General features: G+C 39.3%; 1 protein-coding gene across 1 annotated transcript; it reads left to right on the forward strand.

Moving 5' to 3' along the window:
- Nucleotides 1-759: 759 nt before the first annotated feature.
- On the forward strand, nt 760-11,246 carry LOC112264000 (rho-related GTP-binding protein RhoF-like). Its single transcript, XM_024440614.2, has 6 exons — nt 760-857; nt 8,326-8,476; nt 8,753-8,840; nt 9,165-9,274; nt 9,617-9,751; nt 10,235-11,246. The coding sequence occupies exons 2-6, from the start codon at nt 8,342-8,344 to the stop codon at nt 10,388-10,390; spliced, it is 624 nt and encodes a 207-aa protein (XP_024296382.1). The 5' UTR covers nt 760-857; nt 8,326-8,341; the 3' UTR covers nt 10,391-11,246.
- The last annotated feature ends 608 nt before the right edge of the window (nt 11,247-11,854 follow it).

Below are 11,854 nucleotides of genomic sequence, written 5' to 3' on the forward strand. Positions count from 1 at the left end.
TCATTTAATACATTTTCCAACATTTCTAACAACAAATGTTCACTTTGTCATTATGGGCTATAGAGTGTACATGGGTGAGAAAAATGTCTCCCATTTTGAATTTAGGCTGTAACAACAAAACATGGAGTAAGTCAAGCACAGGAGGTTGGTGGCACCTTAATTGGGGAGGATGGGCTCATGGTAGTGGCTGAAGCGGAATGGTATTGTTACAAGTGCGCTAAGAGTCGGGAAGATAGTTCAGTGAGTGAGTGTTTCAATAAATGAACTGCAACTAAATACAAAACAAGCACCACAAACAACACACAGACATGACACTGGAACCGAAACAGTGATGCCTGGGAAAGGAACCAAAGGGAGTGACATATATAGGGAAGGTAATCAGGGAAGTGATTGAGTCCAGGTGAGTCAGATTTTTTTTTTTCACCTTTATTTAACCAGGTAGGCCAGTTGAGAACAAGTTCTCATTTACAACCGCGACCTGGCCAAGATAAAGCAAAGCAGTGCGACACAAACAACAACACAGAGTTACACATGGAATAAACCAACGTACAGTCAATAACACAACAGAAAAGTCTATATACAGTGTGTGCAAATGCGGTTAGATTAGGGAGGTAATGCAATAACGTATTGGCGAAGTAATTACAATTGAGCAATTAAGCACTGGAGTGATAGATGGTGATGAGGATGCGCAGGTGTGCGTAACGATGGTGACAGGTGTGGGCCATAACGAGCAGCCTGATGACCTAGAGGCCGGAGAGGAAGCACACGTGACAGGTATCAAATACATTCCATTCGCTCCATTCCAGCATTTTATTATGAGCCGTTCTCCCCTCAGCTGCCTCATCTGAAGTCACGGGGTAAGAATACTTTCTGAAGGCACTGTATGTACCTCAATTACATCGACTCGGTACTGCTAACCCGTGTATAAACAAGTTATCATTACTCATTGTGTATTTATTCCTTGCGTTATTATTTTTCTCTTAGTTCTCTTTTTTTTCTCTCTCTCTCTAATGTTCGGTAGGGCCAAGTAAGGATTCCCTTGTTGTCTACACCTGTTGTTTACGAAGCATGTGACATAACATTTTTATTTAATTTTGGATTTGGTTGTCAACACAACCAAATATCAACATTTGTGGGATATGTACTGTATCTTCTGCTTGGATAGTTCCATCTGTGCCACTGACTTAGTCTGGCTTTAATTCCATTTTGTATACAAATGAATATTTAATATGTTGGATTTATGTCTCTATCTCAACCAAAAATCTAAGTTAATAACCCCTTATACTCATGGGAATTAGCCTATAGGGATAAACTGAACTGTTTCTTACAGAAATAAATATGAAACGCATAAGCATGGTAGCAATTGAAAATGAAGTTTGACGATTATGGGAAAATGATTAGACCAAAGTTCAATACACAACAGTTCACCTGACACAAGACTGAAGACAAACATTACACTGTTGATTTAATGTGCATTTGAGATGTACTGTACTTTTTGTTGATTTACAAAATCTGTAAATATTCTGGATACATTCTGTAACATGGTAAGAATGTTCTTGGAAAATTGGGGGTAGGTGCAACATGAGACAAAATGTTTAAGGGTTTCAGTGAGCTCTAACTGGTATATCCAAGTGGTCACACACCTCTTCAAAGTGTGCACAGTTCCTAAATCATTTCAATGCACATGTATGACTCAAAGAAGAGTCTTCAACGATTAGGTGGTTTTCTGAGCTCTCCTTGCAGTGCCGTTGAGGAACTAAAGAAAACACTTTTTTCTTTTAAACACAGCTCTGCATCCCTGCCTTTTACACAATTACTGTTGAAAAAAACAGTCCATTAGAAATTGCAATCTGGATCAGGGCATAGTTTGAAAGCTCATTCTATTGCCAACATCCCAGAAAACCGGGAATGTCCTGAGGACATTCGGCGACATTCCCATTAGGTCCCTTAAGGGTTTTGACGCAAAGTTATCCCACTAACGTTCTGCGAACATTCTAAGAACGTTGCATGATGGTCCCAAGGGAATGTTCACTGTGGCACCTTATTGAAATTCCCTGTAAATTACCAGGATGTTACTGAGGACCCTGTCATGACCTTTTTATAGGACATTCTCAGGACTTTAATTTTACTAGTCCTCCAGACGTCGCGTGATGGTCCCAGGGGAACGTTCTTTGGGAGACCTTTGTCTAGTTCCCTGTACATTTCCTGGACATCACTGAAGACCACGTCAAGACCTTTTTCAGGGACGTTCTCAGGACTTTCATTTTACTAGTCCTTGGGACGTCATGTGATGGTCCTAAGGGAATGTTCTCTGGGAGACCTTTTTATAGTTCCCGCTTTGTCCCCTGAACATTCTTGTGACGTTGTGTCATGGTCTCCTGGAGGTTTTGTCTCTTTCCTGGTTTGTCCCGGGGGCGACTAGAGGACGTTCTTGGGATGTTGTTTAATGGTCCCCTGAATGGTCTTGGGACTTTTTCATGGTCACCTCGAGGTTTTGTGTAGTTCACGGTTTGTCCCGGTGACGTCCCCAATGATGTTTTTAGGATGTTCTTGGGACGTTGTGTAATGTTCCCCTGGAGGTTTTTGTCATGTGATGGTCGTAGGTGTCCCCTACCATTTCATAAGAAACTCCCCCATACCATTTTGTTAAACTTAAGTGGTACGCTGTTCAGCTAAAATAGTGTTCATCTTTCATCAATGACAGTATGAATACATGATCACTTAGTACTGATTTTTCAATATGAACACACCTGGGATTTGAACTCACAACCTGTGGATTTGGGGTATGCTTTTCTTAGTGCTGTGCCACAAAGTCTGTAAAATTTCAGAAGTCCCCTACATCATTACCTATAATACGTCTCTGCACTTAGCAGTGCAGCTTGCACTCTTTTGCTACACTACATGACCAAAGGTATGTGGAAACCTGCTCGTCGAACATCTCATTCCAAAATCATCAGCTTATGGAGTTGGTCCCTCCCTTTGCTGCTATAACAGCCTTCTGGGAAGGCTTTCCACTACATGTTGGAACATTGCTGAGCGGACTCACTTCCATTCAGCCACAAGCGCATTAGTGAGGTCTGATGTTGGATGAATAGGCCTGGCTCGCAGTCTGCGTTCCTATTTATCCCAAATGTATTCGATGGAGTTGAGGTCAGGGCTCTGTGCACTGCAGTCAAGTTCTTCCACACTGATCTTGACAAACCATTTCTGTATTCCTGTGCATTGTCATGCTGAAATAGGAAAGGGCCTTCCACAAAATTAGAAGCACAGAATTGTCAAGAATGTAACTGTATGCTGTAGCATTAAGATTCGTCTTCACTGGAACTAAGTTGTCTAGCCCGAACCATGAAACAGCCCCAGACCAATATTCCTCCTCCACCAAACTTTACAGTTGGCACTATGCATTTGAGCAAGGTAACATTCTCCTGGCATCCGCCAATCCAAGATTCGTCCGTCGGACTGCCAGATGGTGAAGCTTGATTCATCACTCCAGAGAACGGGTTTCCAATGCTCCAGAGTCCAATGGTGGCGAGCTTTATACCACTCCAGTCGACACTTGACATTGTGCATGGTGATCTTAGGCTGCTCGACCATGGAAAATAATTTCATAAAGCTCCCGACGAACAGTTATTGTGCTGACGTTGCTTCTAGAGGCAGTTTGGAACTTGGTTGTGAGTGTTGTGTGGCCTACCACTTCGTGGCTGAGCTGTTGTTGCTCCTAGAGGTTTCTACTTCACATGGCAGAAATTTGATGAACTGTTGGAAAGGTGGCATCCTATGACTGTGCCACAGTGAAAGTCACTGAGCTCTTCAGTAAGGCCATTCTACTGCCAATGTTTGTCTATGGAGATTGCCTGGCGGTGTGCTCAATTTTATACACCTGTAAGCAACGATGTGTCTGAAATAGCCAAATTCCAAAATATAAGGGGTGTCCACATACTTGTATGTATGTATATATATATATATATATATATATATATATATATATATTTTTTTTTTAAATTTATTTTAGTAATCTGACTTTAAAGCACTACTTATGCAGTTTTTTGGGGTATCTGTACTTTACTATTTAGATTTTTGACTACTTTTACTTCACTACATCCCGAAGGAAAATAGTGTACTTTTTAATCCATACATTTTCCCTGACACCCAAAAGTACTCGTTACATTTTGAATGGCTAGCAGGACAGGAAAATGGTCAAATTCATGCACTTATCAAGAGACCATCCCTGGTCATCCCTATTGCCTCTGATGTGGTGGATTCACAAAACACAAATGCTTCGTTTGTAAATTATGTTGGAGTGTGCCCTTGGCTATCCATAAATGAAAAAGCTAGAAAATGGTGCTGTCTGGTTTGCTTAATATAGAGCATTTTTAATTATTTATACTTTTACTTTCAATACTTAAGTATATTTTAGCTATTACATTTTGATACTTAAGTAGTTTTAAAACCAAATACTTTTAGACTTTTACTCAAGTAGTATTTTACTGGGTGACTCACTTTTTACTTGAGTAATTTTCTATTAAGGTATCTTTACTCAAGTATGACAATTGGGTACTTTTTCCACCACTATATTTCAGTTAGAGTTTTCAGCATATTTGTCTGTTGGTGGGGTATATTATTCTCTTTTTAATATTACTCCTGAAACACTGTCTATGATACATTTTTTTATTTTATTCAGTGTGTTTTAACAGAGCTGAGATTTACTTTGCAGTGCAAAGTGTAAGAATAGGCCTACAGGTGAAATCAAAATCAGTCAGTGATGGACATGGTGGTGTAGCAGGAAGATTGCCATGCTGTGAACCAAGAGATTGTGAGTTCAAATCCCAGGTAAGGACATGTAAACAAAGCTGGATCAGTGGTTCACCAATCAGGGCCTTGATAGGCTTGATGACAGTAATGAGGGGTGATGTGTACTAGGATGTGCGTGCCCGGTGTATAACTTTTTTTTTGGTGGGGGGGGGGAATGTTTCTTTGTAACCATCAGGTGAAGTCTCTGGGACAAATCGAGAACTAGACAAAAACCTCCAGGGGGTCATGACACAACGTCCCAGGAATGTTCAGGGGCCATGACACAACATCCCAAGAAAGTCCTAAAAACCTCCCCCAAGACAAACCGGGAACTATACAAAACCTCCAGGGGACCGAGACACAACATCCTGATGACTTTGGGTGATTTAGTGACATCCCGGGGACATCCTAATGACTCATTGTTTGCAGGGAAGACAAGCTAAGTTCAAAAATACGATTTTGCAGTGTTAGGCTTTCACAAGGCAATTCAGAGAAGCAGTTCATAATTTAGGTGCAAATAGAATGGAGTCATGAGAGAACTCCGATGCGTAGGTGCGTATCAGTGTCCAAGTCTGAAATTTTCAAACCACATGGGTACGAGTGTAAAGGGCTACAGAATAGGACTAAATCAAATTTTCTTCACCATACTACAAACAAGCTCATTCTGTTCAGGGAAACCTAGGGTATAACCCCACGTCATCTTTTAACTGTACATCAAACATAAGCGATCATAAACGTTGATATGCATTGTCGGAACTAGATGCACAAGCATTTCGCTACACTCGCATTAACATCTGCTAACCATGTGTATGTGACAAATAAAATTTGATTTGATTTGGGACGTGCACATTTGGACTCGGAGGGGTTTGGCTTGCTTGTATGACATCAAAGTGGTATTTATTATAATTGTCAACATCTCATCTTTAAAAATACATTGATTCCTCATAATTTACAAAAATTTTCCTCACTCAGACAGCAAACATTTAGCAGAAGTTTGCCAATTAACGGGAGGGATGGTAGCAACTTCTTGTAATGAACGGTGCTGTCAGTCAAAACCCATACAGAGCTGTGAAGCACAGAGCCTGAGCTCTGGCGTTATACAGTATATAGCACGTTACTGTGCTCCAATTTAGGAGCGTATTGGTCTCCAAGTCCGCCATTTTCAACCCACATATGGGTATGAGTGTAAAGGGCTACAGAATAGGACTAAATAAAGTTTGACTTGATCCGGTCCTATTCTTTAACTTTGATTCTAGGTTGAGATGGCGACGTGAATCCAACATATAAATTAATAATTTATAGACAAACTGGATTTTGTTGTCAACCAAACACAATTCAAAATCACTTTTGCAATATAGTAAATAGCCTATTAGCCTGTCATTTGTTACCTTGTCGACAAGTTATGTTGGCTTCAGGTCTCTAACTAAACCAAACATAAAAGTTGAAGAATAGGATTAAGCCAGTGGCTCAGATGAAACTATCCAAGCATTAGATATCATTTAAAGGTCCATTGCAGTCAAAAAATTATATGTATCTTTCCACACTATGAGGTTGGAATAATAGTGTGAAATAATGACAAGGCTTCATGATAATACCCTTTTAGTGTATGAGCTGTTTGAAATTACGTCCTGAAATTTCAGCCTGTTTTGGTGGACAATAGCACATTTTTAGTTTTCCCCTCTCCACTCAGACCACTCCCATACAATCATAACAAAATTATTGATTGAGAAATTGCTTTCTTACTATGAAGATATTTTTGTTTCTTTTTTACCATTTTTAATTGTTTTAAATCGCAGTAAGGTACTTAATTGTTACCAATAAATTATTTTATATTGAGATAAAAACAGCTACATTGAGCCTTTAAATGTTTGATTGTGTTGTCAACCAAACACGACTCAATAATATTTTTGTAATATATCTTAGAAGCTGATGTAACAGTAATTACCCAACCTTAAAATAAGTAACACATCCACGGCCACATTTTGAGGCCTACTGTCTATAAATATATTTTTATGTAGTCATTGAAAGCATGCTTGTTCAAGATAGCATGCAAAGGTCAGGTCTGTGGAGATCTTCCCAATTGCTGTAATAATCTAAACAGCATTGATCACTTGCGCCATGTACTTTTAATTTAATCTCAACTGCAATCCAGGTAATTTGGTTGTGCTATTAGATGAAGCACAGTGATAGCACTAAGTTGTTGTATAAATAGAAAATCTCACATTGTATTCCAATTTGAATATTGTTGTGTTTTAAAATGGTTGAAAGCTCAGTGGCAACACATTTAGATGACAACTAAACCAAAAACAGACATTTTTATTCCGTTGGATATCAACCAAATACTACCCAAATTTCCAAGTTGAAATTGCCCAGTGGGTCGATACTTTAAACAGAATAAAATAATATCATGATTCTGTCCATATAAGCCTACATTAAAATGTACACAGCTAGGCTAGATGGAAATTGGAAAATGTAGGATCTAGATAGTTAGTTGTTGGAGAAAGTACCTAAATCTACAATCAAGTCAAACTTTATTTGTCACATGCACCGAATAGAACAAGTGTAGACTTTACCGTGAAATGCTTACTTAAAAGCCCTTATCCAACAGTGCAGTTCAAGAATAGTTAAGAAATAGTTAAGAATATTGACCAAATAAACTAAAGTAACACCGTAAAATAACAAGGCTATATACAGGGGGTACCTGTACCGAGTCAATGTGTGGGGGTACAGGTTAGTCAAGGTCATTTGTACGTGTTGGTGGGGTAAAGTGACTATGCATAGATAATAAACAGTGAGTAGCAGCTGTGTACAAAACAAATGGGGGGGGTCACAGAAAATACTCCAAGTGGCCATTTGATTAATTGTTCAGCAGTCTTATGGCTTGGGGGTAGAAGCTGTTAAGGAGCCTTTTGGTCCTAGACTTGGCGCTCCGTGCAGTAGCAGAGAAAAAAGTGGCTTATTGGATTCTACAAACAAGTACACTATACATTAGCACATAAAGGATCTACTATCTGAATAATGTACGTCATCCCTTAACATTTGATCCACTAGGTGACATGAATTCAATCTGTTTTGAAAGGGAGGAACAGTGCCAATTCTACCATATAGCCATAATGCTACTTGGCTGGTTTCCAGGGCATAGATTAAGCATTTCCTTTTGTTCACTCTCTTGCTAACAGTTGATTTAGTTCTGCAACTAATGAACAAGAGATTGTCAGTTAGATAGGATAATCTTCCTTTTTAATTCAATCTTTTCTGGCTTTTGTGTTCCTTGATAAGGTGTTGATAATGTGTCCATTCAGGAAAGGAAAGAAGGGGGGTTTCTTTTATAAGAGGGGTAGGTACTCAATCAAGAGGAGCCTCCTTAAAACCACTGGTAGAAGGTGACAATGGACCGGTAGTCCAGTGCTAGTAACTCACTAGGTTAAGCTAGTTTTCTTACTCATTTTTTTGTGCAATTTATTGTTATCTCAAGTGTCTGCCTCCATTATCCCCTTCAACAAGTGGAAGCTCTTTTGCCACATTTTCATCTAGCTTCTCAGAGAGAAGCATGCTACAGAACATGTCAGGGGTGAGCAGTGGGCATACCAGGAGGCGAGAGGAGTTTAAGGTTGTGATAGTAGGTGATGGTGGATGTGGGAAAACCTCCCTACTCCAGGTTTGCACTAAAGGAGACTTTCCAGAGGTAAGACAACTGACAAAGCCAGCTCATCAGCTGGCTGCTTCTCTTCTCTATTTACACTTTTCAGGGAAAAGGCCATCTATTTACATTATTTATACAGGTACTATTATTACTCTGCATGTAGACAAATTACTGTGAGGAATGTAAGTGACAACACAATTTATATATGCATATGAGATGACAAAAAGAGCAAAGTTAACTTCAACCTTTAGCTACCATCTCTGAAATAACATTAGACAAAAATTGAGTTTCAAATCCAGTTTTTTTTTTATCTTTCAGAAATATGTACCATCTGTGTTTGAAAAATGTGTCGCCAACGTGAGGTACAGAGGCGCTGAGTTTCGTCTGAACATCTACGATACTGCAGGTCAGGTCTTACATATCCATGCTTTTGAGAGCACCAGTGCACTAACACTTGGCTGAACATGTATCCTGAGTCTTTAGTGGGTGTGTTGTGCTCATAAGTAGTCAGATCTACAGTATCTTAGAAATGCAGTAACAGACACCCTCTGGTTGTTAAAGAATCATAATGTACTTTAAGTGAGTGACTCAGGAGAGTCATAGTAGATTTTAAATAAAGATAAAGGAATAACAGATGAGGCTGGCATTGATTTAAGTAGCCAACTAGTTTTTTGTTTTTTGGCTATGCGATTTTCATGACAGATTAATAATACACATCCATCTATTTCAGGTCAAGAGGACTATGACCGATTACGCCCTCTGTCCTATCAGAGTGCCAACCTGATATTGATCTGCTATGATGTCACTTGCCCCTCAAGTTATGACAATTTGCTAATCAAGGTACTGCACTCTCTTCATACTTTACTGCTCTTCTGTCTGTTTCAGTCCACAGGAGGAGGAAGAAACATTAACATAGTGTCACAAGTTTCATGACATCTACAACATAATTAATGTACCTGAAGATGGGTGACAATGTCAGCTGACAATCAGAAATATATTTTGAGTACTTGCTCAAGCAAGTATTTATCAGGTTCATGGTACATTTGTTTTGCAAAGTAGATGCAGTCACCCTCACAGGGATTATTCTATGGACTGTACAAAGATCCCACTGACTATACATGTATTTTCACTGCATGACATAGAATGTTTAGAATATCTAACTCTGTTTAGCATATCTTTCAGTGGTTCCCCGAGGTGCATCACTTCTGCCGTGGCGTGCCCATTATACTGGTAGGATGCAAAACAGACCTGCGGGAAGACAAGGTCTTGGCAAAGAAACTGTGGTCTTCAGGCGAGAACCCCATCACATACATCCAGGTAGAGATTTCCTACATAGCCTTATGTATAATTTATAGACATTGAATATACTGTATATCTGCCGTACAATTTACATATGTCATTAGTATTGGGTTTATTGATAATGCAATACAAGTGGTTGAATTAGGGTGGTTTGTTGGGAAAGGTGGACTTTGATCAGAAGGGTTGAACCAAAAACACCTTCAAAAGAACAATAGCAGTGATGAGATTATGTTAATGACCGTAATGACAATGCAAATCCCCACTCACCCCAAATCTGAGTGATAATCACAATTCTGAATCACCCTTTCTCCTGGAATAAATGTATTTATCTGACATTTTATTTTTGGCTAGTTCGTGTCAGGCAGGGAACCTTTTCATGTCATGCAATATATTCCATTTGAAATCAGAAACTCTCAACAGGAAGATTTAGCTCAGAATAGTTATGTCTTGTTGGCGCCTCTCAATTTAAAAATATCACTTTTTTTTCTTTCATCTGAGCAGGGTGAAGAGACCAAAAGGAAGATCAACGCTGACCTCTACTTGGAGTGTTCAGCCAAATACAAGGAGAATGTGGAGGACATATTCAGAGAGGCTATCAAACGAGCCATTGCAGCAACAAGGAAGGCAAAATGGAAAGGATTCTGTGCCTTTCTGTGACCCAAGAGATAATGCTATCCCCCGCCGTGAGCTCCTGATAGACAGTGCTCTAGACCTATACTCTCAGGGAAAACACAGATGACTCCTCCCTACGACAAGTCCTCTTACACTTTTGATGCTGCATGTCCACTTCATTTTACCCTGTGCTAACCCACTTCCTTTGTGGTTTTCCTTCCTGCTAACTCGACATATCTTCTAAATGTATTTCTTTAAAAGAAACGGACAATGCCCTCAAGTTATAGACCCACAAATAAGGAAATTGGGTCTTCAACAATTTGAGCAGGACATTGCAAATAATTGAAGGTACCATTGTTTTCCATATTGATGCATCCAATATTTTTCATTCAAAAGGAGGTTGACTCTAACAGTAATTCAAAGTACATCTCGTATTAGTATTTAAAAACACTTTAATATGAATAAATGAAGCAACATAAGATGGATTTTCTTATTCTTTATTCAGTAGGCATAGGGTTGTTATGCATAACGTAATCAAATATACAAAATGCACAATGATTGTCTAATAGGTCATATCAATCTAATCCTCTGCCCTTTGGAGTCTCACCACAATGTAACAGAAATACAGTATAAGACAATGATTTGGCACCAGACAATGCAGTGTAAACATAATTGTGTGGGGTTTCATAAGCCCCAGGCACTCAAAGACCTCTTACAAATCTTGGCCTCAAATGGTGATGTTACAATCATCATACAGTATACAGAGTGTACAAAACATTAAGGACTCCTTCCATGCGGGTTGACGCCAATATTTCCCACAGTTGTGTCAAGTTGGCTGGATGTCCTTTGGTTGGACCATACAGAAGAGAACACTTCACAATTGACTCATAAATAATAAAAACAGAAGATCATGTGCCATTATTTGATGAAAGTAAATATGTGCACTTGGATCACATTAAAAGGTCGACGACCAAGATCTGAATATATTGCCTCCATAAAAATGCATTTATTAATTTGCCCTCTAGTTTGAAGTATTTCCTTTAGAAGAAGCTACTTGTGATTTGTCATAAATGCAAAACAAACAGCTTTACAATCTCTAAGAAAAGTACTTCACATTGAAGGTGGTATTTCAGCCTGACATGAGGAACTGGGAACCATATCCCAACCAACCTGTCTAATAATTACATAATGTAGAGGAAAAGGTTAAACAAATACACTACCGTTCAAAAGTTGGGGGTCACTTAGAAATGTCCTTGTTTTTGAAAGAAAAGCACATTTTTGGTCCATTAAAAAGATCAGAAATGTAGTGTAGGCCAGCATCCCGGAGTCGCCTCTTCGCAGTTGAGGCTGGTGTTTTGCGGGTACTATTTAATGAAGCTGCCAGTTGAGGACTTGAGGCATCTGTTTCTCAAACTAGACACTAATGTATTTGCCCTCTGGCTCAGTTGTGCACCGGGGACTCCCACTCTTCTATTCTGGTTAGACAGTTTGCGCTGTTCTGTGACGGGA

This window comes from Oncorhynchus tshawytscha, linkage group LG12 (assembly GCF_018296145.1).
Source record: "Oncorhynchus tshawytscha isolate Ot180627B linkage group LG12, Otsh_v2.0, whole genome shotgun sequence".
NCBI classification, from domain to species: domain Eukaryota; kingdom Metazoa; phylum Chordata; class Actinopteri; order Salmoniformes; family Salmonidae; genus Oncorhynchus; species Oncorhynchus tshawytscha.